Here is a 27,309-nt window from a genome sequence, read left to right as displayed (position 1 = left end):
TATTTTATACGAAGGGCTAGTTCAAAATAACGATTACCATATCGAAATTATAATATTTTCTTTTTGATTATTTTACAAGAGACATCAAATATTTATACATGTTTGTTCTTTTCAATAATTACAACTTATTGGGTATATTATTTCAATCTCCACACAAAATTAAGCTTATGGTTTGATTGGGGCTTGGCTAAGAAGTATCCAAACCATTTCCTTATTTGATTAAAGTTTACTTTTGAAAGTAAGTCAATCTAATATCCCAACGACAAATGTTTCTACATCACATCATTTAAAAAGGCATTTTGTATGTCATCTATATTGCATGATACTTAGTTGTTATTCTTTTCGTAAATAAAACACAATGAATAATATAGAGCGCGAGTTGTAATTAGTCATATTTGCACGGGGATATTAATGCTTTCGAACATTAGATTTTCTTTTTCGGTTCGACGGCCACCAGGACTTCCATGTAAGTTCCGACAATGGAACGATCGGGTCGCCTTCACGCGCACGTGACAAACGCATGGATTTCGACGGGCCCAACCAGGAAAGCCGCCTAAAAGAGGTCGCGTGGCTTTTTTTGTCTGCTTTCCCCGGCTCTATGCGAACGCGAAGCGATTACTCGGCGAGGTGAGGCCCACGCCACTCGCCTCCGTCCACGTGTCCTGCCACGCCAGCCGTTCGAACCCGGCAAGCGCACGGGCACCACAGACGATGCCCCGGGCACGGGCGATAGCCCGTCGACCGTCCCGCGTCGACGGGTCCAGCAACCGGCTGGTTGCTCCGTCAACAAAAAATCGTGCAACTCTATCGTTCTCTCCATCTCCTTCTCGGCCTTATCTATTTCGCGGGTATAAATAGGTACGCGGGGCGTCGCTTTTTCTTCGTCGTCCGCCACCGTCTCCGAGCGAGAGTGATAATCGTTTGCCCTCGGGAGTCGCGTTTATTACGGGAATACCAGCGCTGGTTCATGGTCGCTTCCGGTGACCGGGAATCTGAGAGCCCCAGCTCCTACGTCGCTCTCGGTTTCCCCCGCCCCAGGTTCTTCCGCTACCGCCGGTTGAGGTGAACCCTCTCGCCGACCCTTTTGATTGATTCTCGCCTTCAGGCGATGCCGAACTCGAAGGCTCACCGGAGAGGCCACGAGGAGAGGAGCCGGAAGGGGAAGCCGCAGCTGCTGTCGGAGAAGGCGTCGTCGTTCCACGGGAGGAACCCGGCGGCGATGGACGCGGCGAAGCAGCTCCCGAGGCCGCGGACGGTGCCGGACCTCATCGCCGCGAGGGCCCAGGCGGGGGGCGCCGACGAGAGGCCCCGCCTGACGAAGCTCCTCCTGAACGTGACGTTGCAGGGCAGCCTAGGGCACGTGCACGTGGTGATGACGCCGGAGTCGACGGTCGAGGATCTGATCGCGGCGGCGCTCCGGCAATACCTGAAGGAAGGGCGCCGGCCGATATTGCCCACCGCCGATCCCGCCGGCTTCGACCTCCATTACTCTCAATTTAGCTTAGAGAGTAAGTCTTGTTCTCAGCCGTTCGATCTCCTGCTCGCTTTCGAGTTTATCCCGATTACGAATGAGCGCGCGCACGTGTAGCGAGATGATTGACGGGGTTTGTTTGCGGTTTGCTCGTACCAGGTTTGGACAGAGAGGAGAAACTGATGGCGTTGGGGTCGAGGAACTTCTTCCTCTGCGCAAAGAGGCCGCCGAGGGACGGCGTCGCCGCGGGAAGCGGCGGCGGCGCGTCGCCGGCGTCGTGCGGGAAGGAAGCCGAGAAGGCGTCGAAGAACGGATTCAATTGGCTGAAGTTCATGGATTTCATGAAGTGAATATCGCTCTGATCGTTGCGCTCGTGAACGTCAGCGCCAATTTTTATTTTTTAATTTGTATTTTTATATCAATTGATGATGCTTGTGCAAAAAATAAGTCTTGAATTGGTGGAAATTTGTTGCTGGTTTGTTGGGTTAGTTCTCTTGGGGGATCCATCAATTTTCCTTTTTTTTTTCCTATTTACCAGATGAAATTTAGATTGCAAATCTCAATTGTAGTTATTCTATCAAGTGTACAGTATTGTTTGGACTTGAATTATTGAGCTTGCTTTACTCGGGGTATTTCGACGAAAGGAACAGAGGAAAGAAACAGACAAAAAGAGAGATCATGTGATCCCGTAAGAGTAAAAAGGAAAGAAACATGGTCTACTCCGAATGAATAATTAAATGATTAAAACATATTCAACTGCTCTTTAAAAGTTGCTATGGAATCATGAATTGATTTTTCCATCGTCGTCACTCTCATCATCTGCTTTTGCACTTAGCAAATTCTTAATCTTTCCTTTGTCTGGTGGTCCGTCATGTATTTGATGGTTCGATGGTAGCGAATTTCATAATATTCCTTGATATATCTTGACTGTTTCACAAGCTTGCGACTCGGTCGGCATGGTCCAACAATAAATGATCCTGGGGAAGAACTAGCTCCAACCTACTCTTTGACAAATATTTTGCCCAAACTTCTCCTAGATATTTACTCAACCTTCTCTTCATATTCAAAAAAGAAAAGTCAAAGTTCAACTTATTAGTTGAGACGTCGGGAGTATCACCTCGAGCAATAAATATCATCCATTCATGTCTCATCAACTACCTATAAACTATTCTGAATTAGAGTCATTTGCACAAATATAAAGTTTTGACTTGATCGATTTGTGGTTGTTCTATTAGCCTTTAGGTGATGGGGCCTTTGCATGTGTGCTCTTGGGTTATGAAAAAGAAAAGAAAGAAAAAGAACTCGTTCCAATCATATGTCCTTGGCGTTCTTTGATGACCTTTATCCGCACCAATCCACGGGGGACAAGTGTTTCTAACACTATCCAAACTCGCTTTGTGACTAATGACTTCCCCTCGAACATGGATTTGGTAAGTAATGAGTGATGATTACGAGACGATAAGGTTAATGGGAGTTTTTCATAAGAAGAATTAGATGAAAAAAAAGGCGAACAATAATTTAAGAGAGAGACCAGAGTGAAGAGTAATAATAGATTACAATATAATGGAGAGAATTACAAAAAAAAATTATAAACCTATTATAATATATCAATTTAATCTTAGTTTTTTTGCGTCAATTTAGTTATAAATTTTTGTAATTATGTATGTTCAGTCTATCTAATCAAATTTGGCTAGTTGGCACCAAAATGGATGCCAACCATTTGACGAACATTAATGTGAACAATTTTTTAATTTTTTTTTATTTTTCCTCTTTTTTCTTTTGCTTCGCTAGTCTCGTCTTGCCATTGGCAAGGGTGAGGACGACCTCGTCATCGTTGGATGAGGTCAACTTTGGCCAATCATTAGGAGGCAAGCCCTCACTAGACCTAGTGAAGTCTCACCTTGCCCAACGACAATGAGGTACAAGGCTATCAGGGGCGAGCGAGGTCGCCCTCACTCTTGCTAGTGGTTGGGCAAGCTTAGTGGCAAGGTGAGACTATCGATTGGCCCTCACCTCTGGTAGGTTGTCAGCCAGTTGCCTCTAATCGCCCAAAGGAAGAAAGAAGTGGAAAAAAAACCTAAACAAAAGAAAAGAAAAAAAAATTTAAAAATAATTAAAAATTATCTACATTAACACTTATTGGTCGGTCAAATTTGGTTGAATAGATTAAATTGGCACAATTGTAAAATCTTTACAATTGAATTGGTCAAAAAAATTCAGAATTAAATTGAAACAATTATAATAACTTTAAGACTTTTTTTTTGGATAATTTTCATCAAGATAATGTGCTGTAAAATTTGTATGCCTGTGGACATGTTTTGAAGTTTCTGGAGTTCTTTAAAATCACTCATTCCTTTATTTCCTTTAGGTGGAGTTCAACATCCATTCTTGGATATTCTTCGGAGGAAAAGATCCAGAATCTCTTGAAAAAGAACATGGAGTAAAAGACGCTTTCTTGTATCAAAAAGTGTAATTGTGAATCATAAAATTTTCAAAAAATTGATATTGATAATGTTCTAAAAGTCCAAATACATATATTTTTAAAGAAAGGCTAAACTTCGTCTCTCCTTTCTCCACGCGCTTTGCTTTTCAAGGCAAGTGGTTCTCTCCGCACCTCAACAATTATGGAGCAATACCATTAATTAAGTACCCTAATCCCAAAAACAAACAAATAAATATATATCAATGTCGCTAATCATTGCGGTTTGGAAGAAATTTGGAACACCCCAAAAATTTCAAACTCGCAATTCCTTATTCACACCGAAACCACAAAATCATACAAATATCCTTTATCCTCCAATAACGCGAAGAAAGCAGGAAAAAGTATTTCCTTTTACATTCATGATCTAATGAAGTCGGCTCCATCATTACTCACCACTAAGACCCAAAGAGAGAGTACAATAATTCAAATAATGCTTGTCGTAATAATAATCTATAAAACCTGTGAAGAAAAATGATATAGTTTTCCTCTTTATATATCATGCGATGAAATATGCGAAAGAGATAAGAGCTACTCACTTAATTTCTCTCGAATCAATATAATCGGAAAACCAAATAAACACCGATTGTCCTAGAACAACCCCCTTCAATATGCTTACAAAACTCGATTCTCATCAGAAATTCAGTTCCTATCTTAGCTTAATCCTGTTTTAAATCGCAATCAACCAAATCCAGAAGAATTTAGAGCTAGTCCAATTGTCTACGGAGCAACCACCCTACTGTAAAACAATCTAATAATCTCCACTAACATAATAATCCAAGAACAAATTAAATCGACAGCCAACGATAGTATCTTCCCACAAAACTTAACTTGCTCCTTAACAGTTTATTTCCATAATCATCAAACAATAAGTTTCTTTTTATATTGGTATGTCACGATTCAATTGAAAGTTGGGGAATGGAATTGCCTATCAAGCAAACACTCGGTAATCTCACTTAAATCCCAATTCGAAAGTTAGATTCTCTCGTGGTTAAAAGAAAGGCAGCATGGTCGATTAGATTAGCCATAAATGGTGAGAATTTTTTTCATAGGCACTTGAAAGCACGTGAACCCGATATATATTAACCGTTAGATCACGCGAGCTTCTCTTGGATCCAGGGTATTTAGCGCTAGGGATAAGACGGGCTAACGATGCTCAAGGAGCACACGCAAGAATTGCTGCAGAAATTGGATTACGTAGTTCCGTTTTTCAAGATATAAAAGAAAAGACAAAAAAAAAGAGGTTGGGCTTTTGGCCATGGAAATAAGATGGGCCGGGCCTAAAGCAAACCCCATGGCGAGACAAAGATACTCCGACGCCGAAGGGAACGGGCCCATTGGGCCGAACCCGAGCCCCTTCCGAAATAGAAACCGAAGGCGGAACTCCCATCCGCCATCTCCACCCGACTGGAAACCGAAAAACCCTAGCTCGTTCCCCGCCCTGGCAACGAGCGAAAATCGCTATAAATTCCCTCCTAAACCCTCGCCTCGCTCTTCCTCCCTGAACCCTCGATCTCTCTCTAGCTAGCTTTTGGCGCCCGGCAGAGCTTCCTCTCCTCGCCTCGCCTCGCCTCGCCTCGCCTCGCCTCCTCTCTTCGAGCTAGAAAGCTCTCGATGGCCCTTCCGATGGAGTTCTGGGGTAAGCTCTCGCGACCTTTTGCAGTTGCTCGCCGCGAGCTTCGCGGTGTTTCTGTGTGCGTGCGTGTGTTTCTTGGCATTTTAGTAGTTCTCGCGGCGTCGCTCGTGGTTTTTCTGTTACGCCGCTGCTGCTGCGTTTTGCTTCGAACGTGCGTGGGTGCTGGTTTGTTGCTCGTGTCGTCCGGACACGTGTGGATGTGCTCTGGCGTGTCGGGGCGTTTTGCTGGTGCTGCCGAGGTTTCGCGTGTTGTTGTCTGGTGAGTCGGAGGGATTTGATCGGTCGTGTTTGATTGGCTCGACGGGATTTACCGATGCCCTGCTGATTTATTGTGCGCCTTTTTCCTGGCCTTTTATTGGGCACTCGCTGTTTTAGTTCGTTTGCGACCGTGGAGAGCGTCGGTTTCGCTTTTGCCGGGCTTTGTGTCTTGTTCTGCTCTTGGAAGTTTGATTTTTGCCGTTTCTGTAGTTTTTTCCCTCCAAAATAAGGCATTGTGCATGTATCTATGCAAGCCATGTTGATTCGTTTGGGTGTGTTTTCTTGTTGTTGCATGAGAATGCGTTGTGTCTGACCAGTAAATGGTAGTCCTTACTGGGTTCGCTCTTGGGTACATTCGTTTGATCTTGAATGGTCATCATCGCCAGTTCAAATGTTTCTGAAACTGAGCGACTGTGTTCCAAACTACTTCAAACTTTAGATGGATCCTTGTTTTAATAGCTGTATTTTGGACAAAAGCGAGAATAAATGCTGGCAGATGATTGGATGAGACTGACTATTGGAATAATTAGCTTGCTCTCTCTCTCTCATCAGCTTAGCCATTCTCATGGGCTCGATCTATGTTTTGTTCTCATGAAATTTCATTGCTTCCATTTTTGCAGGAGTTGAAGTGAAGGCTGGACAGCCCCTTAAAGTCAACCCTGGCAATGCTAAAATCTTGCATCTTTCTCAGGTATGAAAATATCTCCTCATGGATTTGGATGACAGTTTGGTTTCAGAGGAATTTGTCCGTGAATAGACTTGAATTTGCTTTTCTGTAGGCATCACTTGGCGAATGCAAGAGTAGCAAAGGAAATGAATCAGTGCCTCTCCATGTGAAATTTGGCGATCAGAAGCTTGTTTTAGGAACTCTCTCCACGGAGAACTTCCCTCAATTAGCATTCGACTTGGTTTTTGAGAAAGAGTTTGAACTATCTCACAACTGGAAAAGTGGAAGTGTCTACTTTTGTGGATACAAGTCTGTCGTACATGATGAATATCCTTTTGTGTTTCCTGCTGCTCAGTCATTACATTATGTCAAATTTTTTTCGGTTTCTAATACTTTTTTTTTTTTTATTTCTGCTGATTTTCTGTAGCTTTTAATGTAGACGCCAAGTCAAATATGTTTTTAATGCTATCTTTAATACATGGCGGCCATGATGGCTGGCAGGTTAAATATATAGAAGGTCATATATATTGCTGAAGGTAACCCTTTAAGGCAAGCTATTAGGTTTTCCCAAAATATAGATAGATGTTTAATTCCAGTTACTTCGATGTGCTGGGCCAGTTATGACAATTTTGGAGGGTTTTTTAATCTCTACTCTGTCTCTTCACCCTTATAAGCTGATGCTATACTTTGACACTCTGCAGTTATCCCTTTAGTGTAGGATAGTCAATGAGAAAGTGTTACTTATATAAGCTGATGCTCACATTCCTTTGACACAATTGTTTTCTCCTTGACTTGCTGGTTTCCTCCTCAGCACTGATGATGAATTTTCTGGTGAGTATAAATTAACGTCTATTTTTTTCCATCAGTGCAACCTACTTATTCATAGTTTTGTGGCTGATGTTGCCCAACTGTTTTCTTTTATTTAGATTTGGAGAGTGATTCCGAAGAGGAAGATCTTCCGATGATTGGTGTGGAAAATGGTAACTAGCTTTTAAGCAATTAAAATTCCATCTTGTTACCATTGAAATTAGGTGTACGTGTCATAAACTCATGCAAATGCAAACTTAATTCAGGAAAGGTTGCAGCACAAGCATCAGCTAAGACTGCTACTGCCAGTGCTAATGCTAGCAAGGTTGAATCATCGGGAAAGCAAAAGGCCAGCATTCCACAACCAATGAAAGTTGATGAGGATGACAGTGATGAGGATGATGATGAGGATGATGACGACGAAGATGAATCTGATGAGGTACCTAAATTGTCAGCCGTTGTATATTTGTGAATGTATTTTCTTTGGTGGTGTCCAATCACTTCTCGTTATTTTCTTGGATTCAACAATGTTGTTTAATCAGGTAGTTGAATTCAGGGGATAGGTTTTATTCACATGCAGATATTAGTTAAATTGTTCTCGACACTTTTTAGGACTTTCTAGTTTCAAGGCAGTGTCAAAGAGATCATCTGTAGACATATTTTATGCAATTCTTGTTTTCTTATTAGAACTTATTATGCAAGACTGGGTTCAATATGTGCATATCATTTTTTAAACAGGGAGTTGATGGTGAGGCTGATTCTGATGAGGAGGAAGATGAAAGTGATGAGGAAGAGACTCCAAAGAAGGTAATGGCGCGGAGATTTCTGAGATGCTTCACAGCGCTGGATTTGACCATTTTGCAAGTCTATTCTCATTTGCATGATCTCTCTTTTCTTTTTCTGTAGGCTGAAATAGGCAAGAAGAGAGCTGCGGATTCTGCAACTAAGACACCTGTCCCTGCCAAGAAGTCAAAGTTACCTACTCCACAGAAGACAGGTCATTCAGTTTATTCCAATAAGCTGGCGCATTAATTGGCGGAATACTTTTCTGATATTGCATTTTTTCGCTGTTTATGTATTCCATCTGGATGAGCTATCTGTTTGTTTTGATGAGGTGTTCTCTTTTAGTGGTTAGTCATGATAAGATGGAGCAAATTTGATTTACATGTTTTACATTGTGCATAAAAACCTTGAATCTGCACAAGTACTTCATAAGGTATTCTTTAGTTCCTTTACAGTTGATCGTTAGTCGCCTAACTGCTTATTTGTTTTCAGATGGTAAGAAAGGTGGCCATACAGCAACTCCTCACCCTGCAAAACAGGCTGGAAAGAATCCTGCCAACAGTGCCAACAAGTCGCAAAGCCCCAAATCAGCTGGCCAAGTCTCTTGCAAATCATGTAGCAAGTATGCTCTCTCTTTCTCTCTCTCTCTCTCTTTCTGCCCTGAAAAGTATTGCTTTAGGGGCTGAGTGATCCTCCTATTTATTCTTGTCACTGACGTTGTGGTGTTTGAAACAGGACGTTCAATTCAGACGGTGCTCTTCAGTCTCATTCAAAGGCTAAGCATGGTGGCAAGTAAATTAAAGAACCAAGATAACCATCCGGAAATAGTCGGATGTTTTTTGTTCGTCATCTTCTGTCCCCCCAAAAGTAGTGTTTGAGGTGTATCTCGGAGGAGGTTTTGTTGTGAGGGCTTGGTAGGTTTTCATTATATTGTAATGTCGACGACAGAGATTTTGGATGGGGATTCTTTATTCTAATCAGCAGTAATTAGTCATTGGGTTGTCAACTCTTCCCTCTTTCCTTCACTTGGTCGTGGTACATTTTGCTTGTATTGTGATGGATTTTTGACTGGTCTAGTTGTTACTATCTTCTCTTCATCTCTCTATCTACACTAAAATCACCGTGCTTGAATTTGTCAGTATTACGCTCTTCTAGAAAGGCTGATGATGTCGGGCTGAGGTTAAATGCTGTGAAAACAATCACAAATGTACACGATTCTAAATGCCGATTGTCACTGGTGCCCTGAAGTATATGGCAGTAGCTTGATTCTGGTTTCCATCATTTCGAGCGCCGATTGAGAAATCAACGTGGGTTTGGTTTGGAAGAGTTACTTTGATTGTAGCATAAATTTGTTCTGGGGACTTTGGTTTTTCGGGCCATTTCGGCCTTGGACCCGATGAAGGTAGGATCGCTAGCTGCGGGGATATGGAGTTTTAGGTGCCATTTTGACGCAACGTCCTGGAAAATGGAAAAGATTTAGCACGAGGAATGCAACAGAAATGGAAAGTAGGGATGCGTCTTCTAAGGATCGTTAGAAAAGGCTCTTTCCTAGATGCTCCTTTAGCCTTTTACACGAAAATGAGTCTCTTTTGAATCGTTTCAATGCAATTTAGGGCCCGTTTGGTTTGGTTTTGGCAAATCGAAAATGGGAAAATTCAGCAAAGGGGTTTGTCTGAAATGTAAATAGCGTTGGTAAATTATAGTTTTAAAATGCATTGTGAAAGGACAAAACTGCATTTTGTAAAGGATTTTTACTAAATTTTATATATAAAAAAATTTGTAATTATTATTTTTTAAATGTAGCCACTGGCGGCTAAAGCCATCGGCCTCATTGAGGTCTGCGACCTCAGGTGGGGGTCGCTTGCTACTGGACCTCAAGCAATGGCGCCTGGGTCGCGCAGCTGTCGCGTGACCCAGGCGTCGCTTGAGGTCTGACGAACTCAAGCCTTCGTCGCCTGGGTTGCGTGAACCCAAGCAACCACCACCCGAGGTCGCGCGACCAAGCGACGCCTAAGGTCGCATGACCATCGCTTGGGTCACATGACCTCAGGCGGCGGTTGTTGAGTCAAGCGACGGTCGTCGGTGTGGGCCACTCCTTGGCCGACGGTCATTGGCCTCTATTCGTGTCTCTCCGAAGAAGATGAATATTACTGGGAAGAAGATGAATAGTACCGGATTTGCATTCCGAAGATGCAACTTCTCAAAGTATCTCTAGAGCTACATTGGGCTAAAGGCCCTTAAAACCATATGAAGATGTAATTGCATCTCGCCAAAGTTGTCCTAAAAATTGAACCAAATGTGTTTGCATTTGGCCAAGAGACTTTAGAGTTCCAAAACCGAATCAAACGGGACCTTACTATGCATATGCTATCTCTATAACGGACACAATATTATTTATAGGATAAAAGCTTATGGGAAAACGGTAAAGTAAGTCTTTACATAAGGGTGGGTTTTACTGTAACGTGCTACCATTTTAGATAATAGGGCCTGTCAAATGCGCATTCTGTGGTGCGGTGTGACATAAGGCGGATGCATCTTAAGGTTTGACTCTAAATCTGAGAGCCAAAAAGGTTGCACACTCATCATCCTCACCGATGTAACTCCTGGTTGTCTAGTCAGAATCATGCGCTTTGGAGACTCGAAGCCCAGACACATTCCTAGTACTCTGGCGAGGCATCGTACTCGCCCACGGGGGTCGCCAAAAGAGGCAGCTACGTTTGTTTTTGGTCGAGCTGTGGTCGCGTGATCGGATCCGTCCTAATAGAGTCGGGCAGAGGATGTCTGGGCTTAAAATCCTTCTGGGCCTCGAAGTGCCTTGCTTGTGGGGGAGCACTTACCCAAATTTCTTTTCCTTTAAATAAAAATAGAGGAGAACAGTCCCCAGAAGCGAGCTGGTTTGCCCGAGAGGTTAAGGGGGAAGACTTAAGATCTTCTGCACATAAGTGCGCGTGGGTTCGAACCCCACAGCCAGCATCTCTCTCTCTTTTCCTTTTATTTTTCTTTTCTAGCCACTATTTATTGGCAAAATAAATAAAAATAAGTGTATAATAATAACGCTAAACATCTGTCTTTGCCTTTGGTTTGTGGGCCTCACAGTCGTATTTTTCTTTTTCTGGGCAAGCTCAAACTTGTACTTATTACAGAGTCATAAAAAAGCAAAAAGATTAAAAATAAAATGAAACGGATATGCGTCTGCCGGGAGTCGAACCCGGGTCTATTGCTTGGAAGGCAATTATCCTAACCGTTGGACTACAGACGCTCGGTTGATGAAACGTCTGGACATATTACTATATATATAATTGTGCGATACTTTCGCAAGCCAATGTTAAAGTTTGATGGCGCGAATTACTAATTAGCAACCAGAGATCATATAATTTACATGAGCTGAAACAGATAGGTTGAATCCTCTTGCAATCTCCAAACGAAAATGCAGGTCCAGGACATGAATGAATCCTCTTGCTTCCTTGTATGATTTCCGGGGCTTTAGAGAGAGAGACAAAAAAGACCCACTTGCTTGTTGGTTCATTATGATTTTTATTTTGCAAGCCCAAAAAAGGCCCACCTTTCCTATAATTTCCAAAACCCATGCTCCTCATATAATGGGGCGGAAAAATAAAATACAAAATAAACAATAAGTCATATTTCTGTGTTGTATGGTGGGAAATGGAATGTTATGAGAACTGGTGACCCCATTGCTCAAGAGAAATTCAATTTTATATATATAAGTGAATTTTTGCAATAAACTAAGAATGAATGAAACAAGACATCACCAATTCCCAAAGACCCGACCACGGGACAAAGGCAGCAAGTGTCAGAAGAAGACCCCTCACCCAACTCGCCATAAATTCTTAAACAACCTTCTCTGCAATTTGCATAATTTCCCGCAATTTTTATGTTTTATTTTATTGAAGCAGTAATTCTTGCAAAAAAACTTATGAATTTGAAAATATGTTCAGTAAGACAGCCCATTTCTTTTTTCAGGGGTTTAAATTTATTATGTCTGAGAAATTTCTGAATGGAACTGAAATTCTTGGTATTTTTAACGTTAATCAATGGAAAGTCTTGGGTCCAGCCACAACTGCTCCAATTAAAATTATACCCTCAACCTCTAAATCTTACTTTTTTTCTCCTCCTTGGACCGAGTAAAATGATTCCATACTCAAAGAAATGTTGGGGCAGGTGAGACTTGCCAGCAATTCTTACCGGAATATTCTAAATATTATTAATTTTTCTCCCATATTTTTAAAGACCTTATGTTGTGCAAACGAATCGTCTCTTCTAGTGCGTCAACTACATGGAAGAAAGACGTTAAGATCACATTTTAATTAGCCATTCAGCTAGTTTCGATTAAGTTATAGGGAATTGTTTAGTTAATCAAAACTCTTTTTGGACAGAAACTGTTTTGCAGTGATCACATTGATTTAAAAAACAAAATATAAAGAAAAAAAATTAATGTTTGCCATTTATTTGATTTATTATCATAATTATTTTTTTCCCTTTTGCTTGTAATTTTCTGCGGGGAGAGAGAGAGAGAGAGAGAGAGAGAGAGATGTGGTTTTCATAAGGAAAAGAAAGAACTTTGGAGGGATAATGAAAACAAGAGCAACAAGCGACATTATCAAAAGCTCCCCTCGTGTTTTGTCAATTCCTACTTTCCTCCGTCGCGGTCCACCCCCTAATCATACCCTCTTCCTTTTGGAAGTTTTCATGGACGTCAATCTTCAAATCGACTCAACCTCACAAATGCGCCCGGACCGTCTCCTCCATTCTCGCGGCAGCGATGTCACGTGCCCGTTACAAAATGATTCGACCCGACTTTTGGAAGCAAAACAGAAGAGAAGCTCGGCAAAGATGGCGGCTGCTTTCCTTTCCTTACAAGAAACCAACCAACGGGGGGACATTTCTTACCCTAATTGCCCATCGACAACCTTTTTATTCTAATGCCAACGCTATAATGACGGAAAAGGCGAAGAGAGCGCAATAAAGGGGGGTCAAAAGAACCAATCCTCGTCGCATTCTCCATAGTCAACAAATCATTGGAATTATGTCCCAAGGGGAATTGCCAAGAAGCTTTCAATCATCAAGATTCGAGATGGGAATTGAGGGAGGCTTGGAAAGATGAATGATGTTGGTGTCTTCATTGCATGTCTCCAAGCAATGATCATCTAAAGCGTGACTTTGCTGAAAGACGCAGGGACAGTGCTTTTGGACCACTTGTGCACTCATTCAGCTAGGCTACAATCACCCTAAGAGGGAACAAAGTTCTGATTTGTGGAAAGAACAAAGGTCTGTAAGTGTAAAACATGGATTGCATCAGAAACTAAACGAAGCATGTTAAGCAGTAAGTGACGGCAGTGAATTTGGAATCACCAAAGCTTTCTTAGCTCACGAAAACTACTTGATTGATTGCAAATGATCGACATTGTATACATCGGGACCTTATGAACCTCCAGACAAGCGCAAATACTATGTAGTGTGAGGTAAGTATCTGCGAAAAGTTCACAGTTCACTTTTGCTATTACAGCTTAATAACTCCCTCCATCACCATGGTAGAAGTGTGCAGCATCTCTATCTCCCGAACCCTCCCTCTACGATGATGTGGAAACACAGAAAACAGGAGGCGACTGTCGGAAAAATTAAAGAAGGATACGTACAACCTATCGAGATGATACAATCCCATTCCTCTGTCAACTAAAACTAATTAACAAGCTTTGTTCTTATTTGCCCCTACATGACTGAATTGTGAATGTAGAAAGAATGCAACATTGGTTCTTGTTCTTTCACCCTTTTGTACTTTCCTGACACTAGTTTACCCCAAAAACAAAAAGCCAACATATGTATGGGATGAAGCATGGCAAGGACTTTCCGCCACAACTCTTTTTTTGGGACCTGATGATCTGAATAATCAATAACTTAATTGGAGGTTTCTCCTCAATTCCACTCATTATAAACTATGCTGTAAAACACAAATGCTGGAAACACACTAAATTTCGGGTCTTCTGCTGTTTGGTCGTCTGATGACCATTGCCTTTGGGTTGTCGGTGGTGAGCCACGTTTTACACAATTGTCCCGATGTACCCAAATCCCGCAATGAAGAAAGTGATCGTCTGGAGCCACAGGTATACAAAGTAGTTGTTCTTCCCATACAAGAAGTCGTAGCACCCGGTGACGAATAGGAATACTCCAAACCCGAGCTCCAAGAGATGGAGTCTGCAAATGCAAGAGCCAGTGAGCAAAGCGACTTGTGATCATCAATTCTTCGGAACAATGTCGAAACGGATCTTTCTGATGCTAAGCTCAATAATTGTTGCAAATGACTTTTACCCCCCTAGAGATGAACTTAATAAATTCGGAGCTACTTTCTTGATAAATGGCTTTGTTGTAGATAGGATTTGGTGGGGGTTTGGTGAAGTATATTGCCTCTCTTATCTCTTATCATATATGACTATGACAATTTATAAACATCACATGCAGTTTCTAACTACTCCGCGCAGTTCACGTGAATTACTTCTTGTTCAGCTGACTCCACATGTTGATGCATTAGGAACTGAGAGGATAAGACAAAAAGCAAAAATAACTTACCTATCTGCAAAATTGAAAGTGAATCGAAGCTTCTTCGACTTGTTTTTGAGGGTGTCCCCGAGTTTTTCTGTGACGACCCACTCGTTGGCTCTCCCGGCTTCTAGGAGACCGATGAAGGTGGCCTTGGTCCGGTGCATGGACATCACGTTCTCGAAAAGGATCCAGTAGAACAACAGGTGGATCGACCTGCCCGATTAGAATAACCAAATCCAATTAGAAAGCCGTGGACAACAGTAAACAGCAGCAAAAGGGTGTTAGAGAATTTAAGCGAGCCGACCTTGGAGTTCCGACCGAGTTGAGGATGGTGATGATGGAAGGGATGTAGACGGCGCCCCAGATCGGGACATGGACTTCGGGGACCCAAATGGTGAGGGGGAGGACGACACAATAGAAGAAGAAGGTGACCATGTGAGCTATAATCTTCCGGACGAAGAAAAAGCTGTATATAACGTACACTTTCTTCCAGAATCTGACTTTCTGCATTGAATTCAAAGAGAAATCGACCAAGTTAATAAGATAAAAAGCCAAGATCAGATGCTCAACTTCATCACATGGGAAATTTCTGAATTCCTGTGGATGATTTCGATTCACTTTCATCCATGAAAGTCACTTTATCACGACAGGTGAAGAAAGAGACAGACCTTGTTCCTGACAATCTCCATCACCATCTTCCTAAACAGATTGGCAGGACCACAGGACCAACGGTGCTGCTGGAAACGGAAAGCCTTGAAAGTGCTGGGAAGTTCACTTTTCACCTATCCCACCACAAAAAAATTGCGACTTTGATTAGATAATATCCTTGGTTATTCAAATAAACATGCCTCGTCGAAATGCATTAAACCAGAGCAAGAGCTTATAGTCGCCTTTGCTGCGACAAGTCACGACACTCGGCGGTAAATGCCGGACGTGGTGGAGGATAATCTTGGACACGACGGGTTATACATTACTCAGCTCAAAAAAGACAGTTTCCTCGTGCAGATTTATCTTTTGCATTGTACTGTTGTCTGTCGGCGGAGGAAAAGGAGATTCTCGATAGGTACCTGCAGGTCGCCGAGATAGACAAACTTCCAACCGCGGAGGCTAGCCCTGACAGCGAGGTCCATGTCCTCCACGGTGGTCCGATCCTTCCACCCACCCGCCTCATTAATGGCCCCGATCCTCCACACACCCGCAGTTCCTGCACACACGGCATCGGATTCCTTTCAGCGCGCCGTCGCCCTCGAACATTCACACTCACTCCCAACTCTATATACCAAATAATGAATTCAAATAGCCCACAACAGCGACAAGAGATCGATAACGACACAAGGGTAACACAGCATATACTTCCGAAGTTAGGACAAGGGAAATTCAGCTCGACCGTAGAAACAGGGAACAACTGAGTAAAGGATATAAATTAGATTCCCTTAGTCCTCAAATTCTGTGGACATTGCATGTTTCGGAAGCGACGTGATGCCAAGTTATTCCCCATACCGACAGAGTTACAATGTCTTTCCCTGACGGGAAGACGAAGTGAGACAAATGTTCGGAACAGGGGACTGACCGTTGAAGCCGAAGAAGGCGTGCGTGGCCGACCCCACCTCTTGCTCCACGGTGAAATGGTAGTCCAGCGACATCTCCTGCATCCTCGTCAACAAGCACTCGTTCGAATTCACTGCACAAACGAAAGATCCCACCAAACCTCATCAGACACGTGGCCAAAAGAAATCCCCAAAATTATCTTGCACATAAATGCATCCGAAAGGCTATTCATCCCCAGTGACAGCCACTAAATAGTTAACGCCCCCAAGAACGACGTGCGCGCGATCTAACTCGAAGTTAGCTACGAAATTATGATAGAGGCAAGCCCGGGTCCGAAAGATCGAGCTTGTTACGTCATCATCGATCGAACTGAGGAAGACCCATTTGCTGAATTTTTGTCCAAAAGTCATAGATCCTTGCATGACAGTACAGAGAGTGTCAAATAATTGAAGAGGGAGCATGTGCGATTTTCGGCCCGAGCCCCACTGCCCTTGCGTCCGGACAAAAGCTCGATCTGACACACGTGAGTTGGCCACGGCCACCCCTATCATTCGCTATCCAATGGGGGACTTACCCCCTCATCTCGAGCCTCCATGTGTCTTCTAGCCCACGTTATCGAGAAATTTATAGCCGTTTCCGATCGCCACGCTGTCTCTAGACTCTACCTCCCGTACCCCATTCTCGGTCGGTCACGTGACGCTCGCGTGATCCCGCCACGTCACCCCTGGAGGGGGCACCCCCCCCGGGCCTCCGGCCTTGGGTATGTTTTTTTGCTCCAAGTGTCGGCAGGCGATACGGTGTGGTCCACCCCACACCACTGAGACCTTCACGTACGACCCCCCGCACATGCTAGAAAAAGCTGCTGCGGATGCGCAAAGACGGTTTTACCCCCCCTCCTCCTTCGCCATTTGCTCTGTTGGTGGCGGGGTAAAGAGGGTTTCTCACTGACCCCGCCGGGGGGGGCCGAGGCAAGTTGACCGGGGGCCTCCGTACTATCCGGCCGCGCCATAAAAAAAGAAAAAGAAAAGAAAAGAAAAAGCACCCAAAAAACCACCGCCCTTGCATTTATGCTGTTGGAAACGACGCAATCGCCCCCCCTGCCCTTGGTATTTAATTTAAAGAAGTGTTTCCTTTCTACGTTCAGACAAGCTGAAAACGAACTGGTGCGTAACTTTCAGGCAAAGGGGAAAAAATCTCTTTGTATATATGAAATTATTAGCTTAAATGGGGGAATTGCTTGAAGCAAAGCAAAGATCCATGATTGCTTTTTGGGGAAGGATTATGATAAGTGAGCTTTTTGAGCAAACCTTGATGATCCGCCCTTCTTCTTTAACCATAATATAATATATATCATTATGAAAAATTGACATTATAATCATTTTGGGTAAAAATGGGGAATTAGAAAATTCGGATGGGGAAACATCAAAGGAGAGACTCGTTCAAGCAGAACGTGCCTCGACTCAATCAAAGCCAAATTTGGAGTGAGCTGTCGTGCTAGAGTTGCTATTGACTAAAGTGCTAGTGTCGTAGGGGCCGGCTCTAATCAGGTGCGACGCAGGGCCGCGGGCCCCACCGCCCGCGATGTACGGCCGCTAGCCGCCCCCCTCCCCGAGCCTAGCGAGGGGCCCCACATGGGGGGAGGAGGAGAGTGTGCGTGATTGATGGACCTCCCTTTCTCGTGGACCCACCACCCCCGGCTGCAGAGAGCAATGTGCGAAATTTCCCCCCTTTTTCCCTCTTTATTGATCAAATCTTTCATAAAATAAAATTCTAAAAAATCAGAAAAATGTAAAGTCGCGATCGGGTATTATATCTAGTGTAGACGAAGGCCACCGACACTTCTAAAACCCTCGTTTTCCCTTAAAATTCACAAGAAAGACCCCTTTAATCCCCCATCTCAATCCACATCCCGAAGGCCGGCTCGGACCTAACTCCGATTTGTCTTAGCCCCGATTCAAGAGAAGCCGCCCGCCCGCTCGCCCGCCTCCCCGCATTAAACGGCGGAAATTTGGGAGAGAGAATATACTTCCTCCCGTGCCTAAGTACAAGGGGGGCAATCGGGTCGATGTGCGGTCGACCTCGACCGTGGAATAAGATTTTAACCCTAATATGGTCCACGGCGCTACATGAAAAGGAGCGATTAGTTAGGTGATTTTTTACTGCTTGAAGCGATCGCGATCATGCGTGCGGTCTCACCATGATTTTCTCCCTTTTCTGGCTTTGTCCTATTCTCTCCCCTGCGATTTGCGCTTAATAATCCTCGACAAATTCAGCTGGGCCCCACCACATGACTGACTCCCGCGAAGTCATGTAACGTAATAATAAAAACAAAATAAAATAAATCGAACCCTCCCTCCCTCCTCCCCACCACTAATTAATGCGAAAATCACCCCCCGACATTAAATTACGTGCATCGCGGAAAGTTAGATGGAGAATTAAAAAAACCAGAAAGAAAAACAGAGGCGAATTCGTATGGCAGGGGTGGGTGCGGGACGTGGGAACTTACCGAACCTCCAGCGAGCTTGAACCAGGGCGAGGTCCGGGTTGCGGAGGAAGTAAGGGATGGCGCGCTTGAGGTAGTCGGGCTCGGGGCGGAAGTCGGCGTCGAAGATGGCCACGAACTCGCAGTGCTTCACGTAACTCCGCTTCAGCCCTTCCTTGAGCGCCCCGGCCTTGTACCCGCCCCGCGTCTCCCTGATCTGGTACACTATGTTGATCCCCTTGCTCGCCCACCTCTGGCACTCCAGCTCCACCATTTGCTGCCAGCGAGGGAAAAGGGAATCGATCAATGTCGAGTCGAAAGACCCACGTGAGGAAATCAATTTAATTTCGCGATTCTGCCGACGAAAAATTCAGTAATGCTGGTGCTGGTGCTGGTGCAGTGGTGTCGGCTATGAAATTGGCTGTTCTGATGGCGACTACCCAGAAGCAGGATTGAAACGGGAAATGGGTAGTGACGAGTTCGTGTGTTGTTTCGAAAGCAGAGGCGCAATCTGCAACGGGGAAAAGGCGAAAAGGGCGGAATCGGGCACCAAAGCGACGTGGTTTACCTTAATTACGGGATCGGTGGAGTCGTCGAGGACTTGGATCACGAGGCGGTCGGCCGGCCAGGACAGCCCGCACGCTGCTCCGATCGAAATCTTGTACACCTGTTCGAGCATTTCACACGAGCGCAATGAGGGTCTTGTTCTCGAGTGGTGCAATGCGGCGGCTACCGCTAAATCTAGGGGCGGAGGTTTACCTCTTTCTCGTTGTACATTGGGATTTGGACGAGGACGAAGGGGAAGTTGGAGCTCCCGGACTCGAGGTCCTCCTCGATGGGCTCCCAATTGTAGCGCTTCTCCGGCTTCTTCCAGAAGAGCTTGACGAGGACGATGACGATGCCCATGTAGACCCTCTCCATGAAAAGCATGAGCGCCATCGCGAGGCATACGTAGACCGAGAGCCGCAGCACCGGGACGATCAGCGGCGCCTTGATCAGCTCCCACACCATCCCCAGCTGGCCCGCGATGTCCTCCCGGGACATGGTTAACGAGTCCGGGATCAGGTCCTTGGCCGAGATTTGCGCCATTTCGAGACAGAGGCTCGAGACTCTGTTTTCTACCCTGCTCTGTTTGGCGCTGCTCTGTTTTCTGGAGCAGAGCACAGAAAGCAAAACAGAGGAGAAAAACAGGGGATGTTATTATCTAGGATTTGGAAAGTTGGGTTTGGACTAGGAAATCGTTCCTCAGATGGAATGGTAATCGAGGGGTGTCTTAACTAGGTCAAAGCAGGCATTTTGAGAAGCTAGTGTACGAAAAAGGTAGATCTCACTCGCTGCCTCCCCCTCTCTCTCTTTCTCTCTCTTTCTCTCTCTCTCGAGCAAATGAGGCAAGCAGAGGGGAAATGCTGCCTCCGTTCGGCTTCCTTCTCTCCCCTTTTCCTCACTTTCCTTTTGCACCCTTCCAAGACCACCTGCTTCTTCAGTCCCTCTCTCTCTTTCTCTCTCTCTGAGTTCGTGCCGACGGAATGCCTCTGTTCTTGTCCTCGACTAGAGCGAAGCCAGGAAGGAAAGGAACAGACGCATTGCTGCGGAAGAGAGAGAGAGAGGGGAGGGAAAGAGAGCGAGTGGAGTGGATGAAGAGGGGAGAGGGTAGGGGCAATGGAGAGTCGCAGAACAGGGGTGGTCTTTTATAGTACGGCTCGCTCCCTATTCATTAACTTCCAATTAATAATTATTTGATTTAATTTCTTTAGGGGGACGATAATTACTTCTTCGATTTCCTTCTTTTGCCTTAAAAAACCCCCCCATACGGAAATTATAAGAAAATGGGAGGGGAGAGAGGCGTTTCCGTAATTTCGGTATTATAAGCATCCAGATGGGCGTATTTATTGGTACCCCTGAATGGGAAACATATGGCTCGACATCCGCATCGCGACGTGGCGTCCCGCGATTGGGCGGTGAGGAGGAGCGGTGCAGGACTGACCCGGTCTCTGACCGGACCCCTGTGACCCGAAAATGGTTGGCTTTCTCGGAGGGGGATGCGCTCTCTTGCACTTTTCGGCAGTGTTTTTTCTTCTTCTTTTTTTTTTTTTTTCAACTGCCGTGCGTGAAATCACCACAAAAGGTCACGGACACCTGTCGGTGAACTTCCCCCGGCGGGACTGGGAAGAAAAAGGAGATTCTCTTCTGTCACAGGGTATTAATCGGTCTCACAAAAAGTGATGGCTGACGAATGCACAGTAATTGATTTCGGGGGGGTAGCGAAATAATTTGGGTCACATTAGAATATCCGAACTAAACAAGTAGACGTAGACGGATAGGTGAAGAGAGCTCGTATTGATATGAAGTGAGATGGAATTATACTTAATACCTACAAAAAGAATGGCTTTAATGAAGCTCTGTGATTTGAACACGATTTTGTAATTTAGCATACATAGATCATGTCATGATTGGATTGAAATCTAATCATTTGATAGAAATGTTGAGTTTGGAAAGGCCGAAAGAGCAATTAATCAAGAGGGCGTCTAAAAATTACAAAAACCTAATCTGTTTTGTGTTGTTTAATTAGAGTTCCGATTTTAGTTGATTTTAGCATTATCAAAGCTTTTTTTCCACCACTAAATCTCCATGTTGTGACATCAACCGTCTTGGCTTCATGGGGATAGCCGGCGAGTGTCCAATGGACAAGCAAAGATAGAAGCATTGAGGTAATTTTCTTGATTCTATGCATTAACTTGGGAGAGTTTGAAGGCTAAAGCTCTTGAAAAGCTTATGAGATGAAGAATAATCCACCACAGATGCTAAACAAGAATTTACCATTTATCACTATATTGAGTTAATACAAAGCTGGAAGAGGTAAAGAAAAGAGAAGATGAATAAATGTTTTACTTGTTTCGGTCTACTAAGGAAAGATTCCTTATAAGCCTATTTCCATAGTTGAAATCCCTATTTGACTTAGTTTATTGGGAAGATTCATTCTCCTCGAACAAACAAAACTACAGCATAGTGGCTAAACATAGCCTATAATTTTTATGGTAAACACAGCTGTTACACATTAAACCTTGACCTTCAATCTTTATCCTTGATTTGGCAAGCCTATTGCGCCAATGCTCCCCCTCCAAATCGGGGCGAAACTTGGCCAATATTTATTGAAATACTTCTTTAGGAAGGGGTTTGGCAAACACATTAGCAAATTGTTCTTCGCTTTAAACATAAGAAGTCTTAATAATTTTGCCTTGAATATCCTCTCAAACAATTTGCTGTCAACTTCTATTAGGGGTGAGTGGTTCTATGTTTCGTACATATTTTACTTAAAACTTGGAACCTGCTCGTTTTAATAAATTTCTCATTTTTTGAAACTTAGAACCTACCCAGTCACAAGTTCTAGGGTCTACCTAGGTTCTATCTGTATTATTAATTGAACTATTGTAACAAATTATCACCTTTAATGACCACCACTTGTTACTACAATTCATTGACCATAACTTATATTTAGACACACAAAAAATATAAAAATTAACAAAGTAAAATTCTCAATCATAAAATAAAAGTTTGGATGAGTGGTTCTAGATTATACAATCATTATCGAACGCCATGCAATACCACAAGATTGCACGGAGATATAGATTAAGAAAAGCATAAAAACTTATTTCAAGTTCTAGGTTACTGATTATAGGTTCTAAGTTTTATGTTTCAAGTTCCAAGTTTGTGGTTACATGTTCCAGTTTCCAAGTTTTACTAATCTAAACCCGAAACCTATCGGTTGAAACAGGTTCCCCAATTTTTAAAACCTAAAACCTATCTTTTGCATACTTTGAAACCTCAAATCGGACCGTGGGAACCTATTCGGTTTCATATTACAAGTTCTACCATGAAATCATGCTCACTTCAAACTTTCATTTGTTTTCTTCTTTCACGGAAGGTCGAATTTGACGAAATGTGAGTTATTGCTTGGTTATCACGAAAGAGTTTCATATGAGCACAAGATCCTTCAAAACCCAAGTCACTCAATAGCAAGTGAACCAAACCAATTCACAAATAGCTATAGCTCTGTATTATGCTTCAGCGCTCAAACGAGTAACTACACTCTGCTTTTTGCTTTTCCACATAATGGGATTACCTCCTACAATAGTGCAAAAAACAGTGGTGGACCTCTTATCAATGGGACCGCCGGCCCAATTGGCATCGGTATATCATTCAACCTCTATATGATCATGTTTCTTCATAAGAATGCCACGTCATTGACATGACTCCATATACCTCAACATACAGTCGACATGCTTCAGGTGACCTTTGGTAGGAGCATGCATAAATTGACTTACAAAGCTAATAACATATGAAATGTTTTCTGTAGAGTGATAATCGGATAAATTAGCCGACCAACTAATCTTTGAAACTAGCCAAAATCTTGGAGAGGAGTAGTTTTTTTTATCAATTTGTTCCCAAAATCCATAGGAGACTTTGTAGGTTTGGCCCCTAATTTTATCATTTCCTCTGATAAATCTGATGTGTATTTTCTTTGAGAGAGTAACAAGACTTTATTGGAATTGGCAACTTAATTCTAAGGAAGTACCGCAACCGACCCAAATCTTGATGTCAAACTTATCAAAGATGAACGAAGGTTTTATGTAAAAAGATCAACCAAGGGAAGGTTCCTTGGAAGCCTACTTCCGCAGTAGAAATCCCGTTCGACTTAACTTCTTGGGGAAGCTTCATTTTCTTAAATAAAGAAGACTACAGAATAGTGGCTAGTGGCTAAACATAGCCTGTGATTTTTAAGGTAAAAATACAATTGTTACATATTTGACCTCGATCCTCAACTTATCATGACTTGGCAACCTTGTCTAGCCAACAACCCTTATATATGCATACATCCAAAAGAGAAACTGAAATCACCAACCGTGATGGTCAATCCCGGAGGAATTAAGGGCAAACATCGAGGCACTATCAATTGCAGAAATAGCGCCCGAAAACGACCTAGACAAACATCAAGTATCCACTTAATGAAAGAGAAGCATTCGATTGCTCAATATCAAACGATTTTAAAAACAATAAAAGAACGAAGAAATCAGGATTCGATGAATGTTCAATCGGTTTGTAGACTAAATCCGTGTATAATCCACGCAAAAAGATCCGGAAAGGGATGTTCTTTTGCCCTTTAGCTACATCCAATCGCTCCGCATGTAGTGCCACTCCCCGAGGTATTTGATGATTCGGTAGTTAGGTCAAAGCCTCAATCTAATTTTCGTCCGAACGACTCCATTTTGTCGATACTTTGGGGTCAACAAAATTAGATGCCGCCATTCACATGCAACGTGGAAAGATCAAAGTAATTACTGGTCGGGTTTTGTCACATGAACTTTATCATGTTAGTTGCAAGGGATGAGGGCCACGGTGGTCCATAGGAAAGACAGTTTGGACCCCCCCAACGTAGTTTACGAAATTATCCTCGTGTTGAGAAATGGTTGTTGTCTTAATCAGGGTACAATTTCTTAGCTTTAGAACCCAATGACAAAGGTGAAGTAGTCTGATGCCTCGTCCTCTTGGGTCGAACCTTTCTCGTTCGAAGTTAGACACTAAACACTCGTGTCTTGGGTCGGCAATTCACCATTTATAGCGCCCACAATAAAAAGAGCACCGCATAAATTGGATCGGTACAAAAATATACTCGACTTGATATGAGAACATTTGGATAGACGAGTTCTACAATTTGGCTTCAGAAGCCAGCACAATTGACTCAAGTATCAAATGCATGTGACAGGATGGTTTGCGTGTATTTATAAAGATAATTGAAGCTGAATATTGGAATGTCCCGTTTTATTTATTAAAAAAAAAACCAAATGTGCAATTCGATACTTTATAATGTAAATCTCCTATACTACTAAACCCATGATGCAAATCAAAATTCAGATATTACTGATCAAGAAAATTAAAACCATATTCCATGTAAGGAATAAAATGGAGATGTTTTTTATTTGTTGAGATCTAAGAGTTGACTGAGATACCAAAATGGGGGAGAGTCTTTGTTAAGGCCGTCTAAATAGCAGTTGGCATTTCACTTTTTCCTCGCCGCCCGGGCTTCAATCCTTTTGTCCACCCAAATAATTTATGTGCATATAATATGACCTTCAATGATAGGGTACTATACTAGCTACACCATGTTTAATAAGTCCGGTCAATCAGATCGGGACTTGACAAGTAGGGAGGGCATATGCAAAGTCCCCCAATTTTCTAAACTCGATTCTTTGTTTCAATTTTTGTAATTTATGAAACATATAAATAAATATATCAGGTGCACAAACTTCAAGATCTTCATTGTTTTTGGCCTAGAAGTAATGTCAAAGTTCATTTAATGCTCTGAAAACAAATTCGTATAATATCCCAACCGAATTATAATATACGGACCAACTATAGTATTTTTTAGGTTTTAGCTTCAATTTATATCCCAATTTAAGCAAACCCCCAGCGTCATGTTCCTGACTTCTTTACTCTCGAAAGCACAATAGTCCATCGGTCCCGTTTGATTTAATGATGGATCGAGAAGGACCAATCACGACCTGCGTGAGTCTAAATAAGATCTGCAAATCCATGGCCAAATCGACACTCGAGGTACTCCAAGCACCTCAAGTTGCTGATCCGCAAGTCGTTCTTGTTGGCGTGTCACATAGAAAACGGCTCATGAAGGTCTAGAATTATATTAGAAAAATTAAAATGTTAATAATTGAATTGATAAATCGATCGAATAATTATCCCAATCAACCCATGTCTTCAGAAATCAATCTCTGCGTGATTTACGGGGTATCGTAAAGGTCAGGGGACGAAACGTGGGGTTTAGGGAGTGAAGGCAACGTCCACTGATTTCTGGATTAGATTACGGTGCGATGTGTACGTTCTCTTTAATTATCTTTGTACTATGACCATGTCGTGATTCACGAAAGTGGGAATTCGGAAGCGATATGGTCTCGGCATAGAGCCCTGCGTCAAAGTGACTTTTCCACAGTTTTCTCCTTCTCTTGCCTTCGTTGATGGTTTTAAAGGAGACCGACGCCCACCAAAATCAAAGCCAGTAACAACCCTAGCTAGTTCCCGCCTCTGGCGATAACTACAGGTGCTTTTTAGCTTGGCATTGCTGAATTCTTTATAATGTGCTTTTGATGTTGGATTATTGCAGATGAACATTCTATCGACCACTGAGAAATGTAGAGTAATAAGTTGTTCAAATGGAGTATAAGGTAGAATTGCGAAACGCTTCGTAAAGTTGGATATATAGTGCGAACAAAAGATAGATAGAGAGAAACTCTATATAAGTTGCAAAGCGACAAGACTTTATGCACAAGAAAGGCATCGACTCATGCGGGATAGGACTTGTCCTTTTGGTATGAGATCTTGTTCAATGGCAATCTTTAGGTAGTAAAAATTAACGTGTTGCTAAAGCAGGAAAATTTTACAAGCAAGCATACTTGGGGAAGATTCTAAAAGAGAGACCCAAATCACTGTACATGCGCCGCAAGATTCAATAGGAAATGACTGAAGATCTAATACCGCGATGACCCTTTTAAAAAAAAAAAAAAGATACAAACATCCATCGCTAGAAACTCCGTGTAAGAAAAGAACAGCACAGCATCTTCCTTCAGAGAGCTGCATGTTACCCCCATGTTCTTGACAGAACGTTCTCAGAAAACAACTGTCTCTGATTGTTTTTAATCTTCACTTGAAAATATAATTAATCCCGGACATGAAAGGCCAAAGAGCAATGCGTTACGATGCTATTAAACTAATCATTGTTCTTAATTCCCGTTGTCTATAAGTTGCAGGACTATGTATGATGAAAGCAGGAACTTAGTTTGCTTAAGCATCAAAGAACCTATAAAACTAGTTTAATACTGCATTATTTATTCTCTAGCAGATGTAGCGCCAACATCACGCAGCAAGCACTGCTCTCGTACTTAACTTTAGAGTGAATTCTCAGTCACAAGAATGAGGAGAACATCTTTCCAATGATTGACCTGATTCAGCAAGGATTAATCTAAAATTACAGAGTGGCCATCAAGATTCAGCAGAAGGGTCCAAAGTGCCCTCGTCCAATGGGAAGTCGAAGCCATTCACGAGAAGAATGTGCACAAAAGCATAGACATAATACTGAATTATAGAGAAAAAGATAACGAACGAGAGAGGAAAAAGAAGAAAGCTTTTTGGACACCACGACCTACCACTTCTTGATTGTGGTGCTGATATTTCCCGCCATACCCTACCTTATGTTGTCCGCTTTACCTCTTTGGTTTTTTCTTTTGGTTAGATAACACGTATACAAGATAATGCAGAGTGAATAGGTAGTAATGCTTTTTCACTTAAATAAGGGTAATGTTTAATTTTTCTTCCTCCTAAGTTAGAAAAAGGCAAGTTGGCAAAGACTTTTCCAGCCAAAGAAAAACCAATCTTGGTCATGTGAGTTTCAAGAACACGGGAATTAAGATAATGCAGTGCGTTGCTTGTGTACACTACCCTAGCAATGCGCAAAGTAAAGAAAAGAAAAATCAACGGTGGAGCTTCTTTTCCCAACAAGCTGATCATGTCCCTTCATATGACAACTCTCTCTTTCTCTCTCTCTCTCTCTCTCTCTTTC

At 42.8% G+C, this 27,309-nt stretch overlaps 3 protein-coding genes and 2 non-coding genes across 5 annotated transcripts; 3 read left to right on the top strand and 2 right to left on the bottom strand.

The window, feature by feature from the left end:
* Nucleotides 1-861: 861 nt before the first annotated feature.
* On the top strand, nucleotides 862-2,094 carry LOC104421258 (uncharacterized protein At4g22758). The gene is made up of 2 exons (XM_010033151.3): nucleotides 862-1,508; nucleotides 1,631-2,094. Exons 1-2 carry the CDS (start codon nucleotides 1,109-1,111, stop codon nucleotides 1,819-1,821), a joined length of 591 nt encoding a protein of 196 aa, XP_010031453.2. The 5' UTR covers nucleotides 862-1,108; the 3' UTR covers nucleotides 1,822-2,094.
* Nucleotides 2,095-5,362: 3,268 nt separating this feature from the next.
* Nucleotides 5,363-9,198, top strand: LOC104423392 (histone deacetylase HDT1). Its single transcript, XM_039303877.1, has 10 exons — nucleotides 5,363-5,589; nucleotides 6,465-6,535; nucleotides 6,624-6,838; nucleotides 7,326-7,342; nucleotides 7,438-7,491; nucleotides 7,585-7,757; nucleotides 8,057-8,125; nucleotides 8,225-8,315; nucleotides 8,594-8,723; nucleotides 8,837-9,198. The coding sequence occupies exons 1-10, from the start codon at nucleotides 5,565-5,567 to the stop codon at nucleotides 8,895-8,897; spliced, it is 906 nt and encodes a 301-aa protein (XP_039159811.1). The 5' UTR covers nucleotides 5,363-5,564; the 3' UTR covers nucleotides 8,898-9,198.
* Nucleotides 9,199-10,991: 1,793 nt separating this feature from the next.
* TRNAL-UAA lies at nucleotides 10,992-11,074 on the top strand. The gene has a single exon. It is a non-coding gene; the product is annotated as a tRNA-Leu (tRNA).
* A 214-nt stretch (nucleotides 11,075-11,288) lies between these two features.
* Nucleotides 11,289-11,360, bottom strand: TRNAG-UCC. The gene has a single exon. It is a non-coding gene; the product is annotated as a tRNA-Gly (tRNA).
* A 2,357-nt stretch (nucleotides 11,361-13,717) lies between these two features.
* On the bottom strand, nucleotides 13,718-20,341 carry LOC104421257 (glucomannan 4-beta-mannosyltransferase 2). The gene is made up of 9 exons (XM_010033150.3): nucleotides 19,446-20,341; nucleotides 19,255-19,353; nucleotides 18,711-18,963; nucleotides 16,227-16,337; nucleotides 15,724-15,860; nucleotides 15,325-15,438; nucleotides 14,961-15,160; nucleotides 14,684-14,869; nucleotides 13,718-14,311 (listed from the first exon to the last, which is right to left on the bottom strand). The coding sequence occupies exons 1-9, from the start codon at nucleotides 19,773-19,775 to the stop codon at nucleotides 14,158-14,160; spliced, it is 1,584 nt and encodes a 527-aa protein (XP_010031452.1). The 5' UTR covers nucleotides 19,776-20,341; the 3' UTR covers nucleotides 13,718-14,157.
* Between the last annotated feature and the right edge of the window lie 6,968 nt (nucleotides 20,342-27,309).

This window comes from Eucalyptus grandis, chromosome 10 (assembly GCF_016545825.1).
Source record: "Eucalyptus grandis isolate ANBG69807.140 chromosome 10, ASM1654582v1, whole genome shotgun sequence".
NCBI classification, from domain to species: domain Eukaryota; kingdom Viridiplantae; phylum Streptophyta; class Magnoliopsida; order Myrtales; family Myrtaceae; genus Eucalyptus; species Eucalyptus grandis.
This window is presented reverse-complemented; position numbering and strand designations above follow the sequence as displayed.

Excerpts from the sequence above, each read along its gene's own strand:
- LOC104421257 (XM_010033150.3), bottom strand. The coding sequence starts at position 19,775 with ATGGCGCAAATCTCGGCCAAGGACCTGATCCCGGACTCGTTAACCATG. Across the intron at positions 15,439-15,723 it reads TCTATCTCGGCGACCTGCAG|GTGAAAAGTGAACTTCCCAG; the intron begins GTACCTATCGAG and ends GTGGTGGGATAG. Across the intron at positions 15,161-15,324 it reads TGGAGATTGTCAGGAACAAG|AAAGTCAGATTCTGGAAGAA; the intron begins GTCTGTCTCTTT and ends AATTCAATGCAG.
- LOC104423392 (XM_039303877.1), top strand. The coding sequence starts at position 5,565 with ATGGCCCTTCCGATGGAGTTCTGGG. Across the intron at positions 6,536-6,623 it reads AAATCTTGCATCTTTCTCAG|GCATCACTTGGCGAATGCAA; the intron begins GTATGAAAATAT and ends GCTTTTCTGTAG. Across the intron at positions 8,316-8,593 it reads ACCTACTCCACAGAAGACAG|ATGGTAAGAAAGGTGGCCAT; the intron begins GTCATTCAGTTT and ends ATTTGTTTTCAG.
- LOC104421258 (XM_010033151.3), top strand. The coding sequence starts at position 1,109 with ATGCCGAACTCGAAGGCTCACCGGAGAGGCCACGAGGAGAGGAGCCGG. Across the intron at positions 1,509-1,630 it reads CTCTCAATTTAGCTTAGAGA|GTTTGGACAGAGAGGAGAAA; the intron begins GTAAGTCTTGTT and ends TGCTCGTACCAG.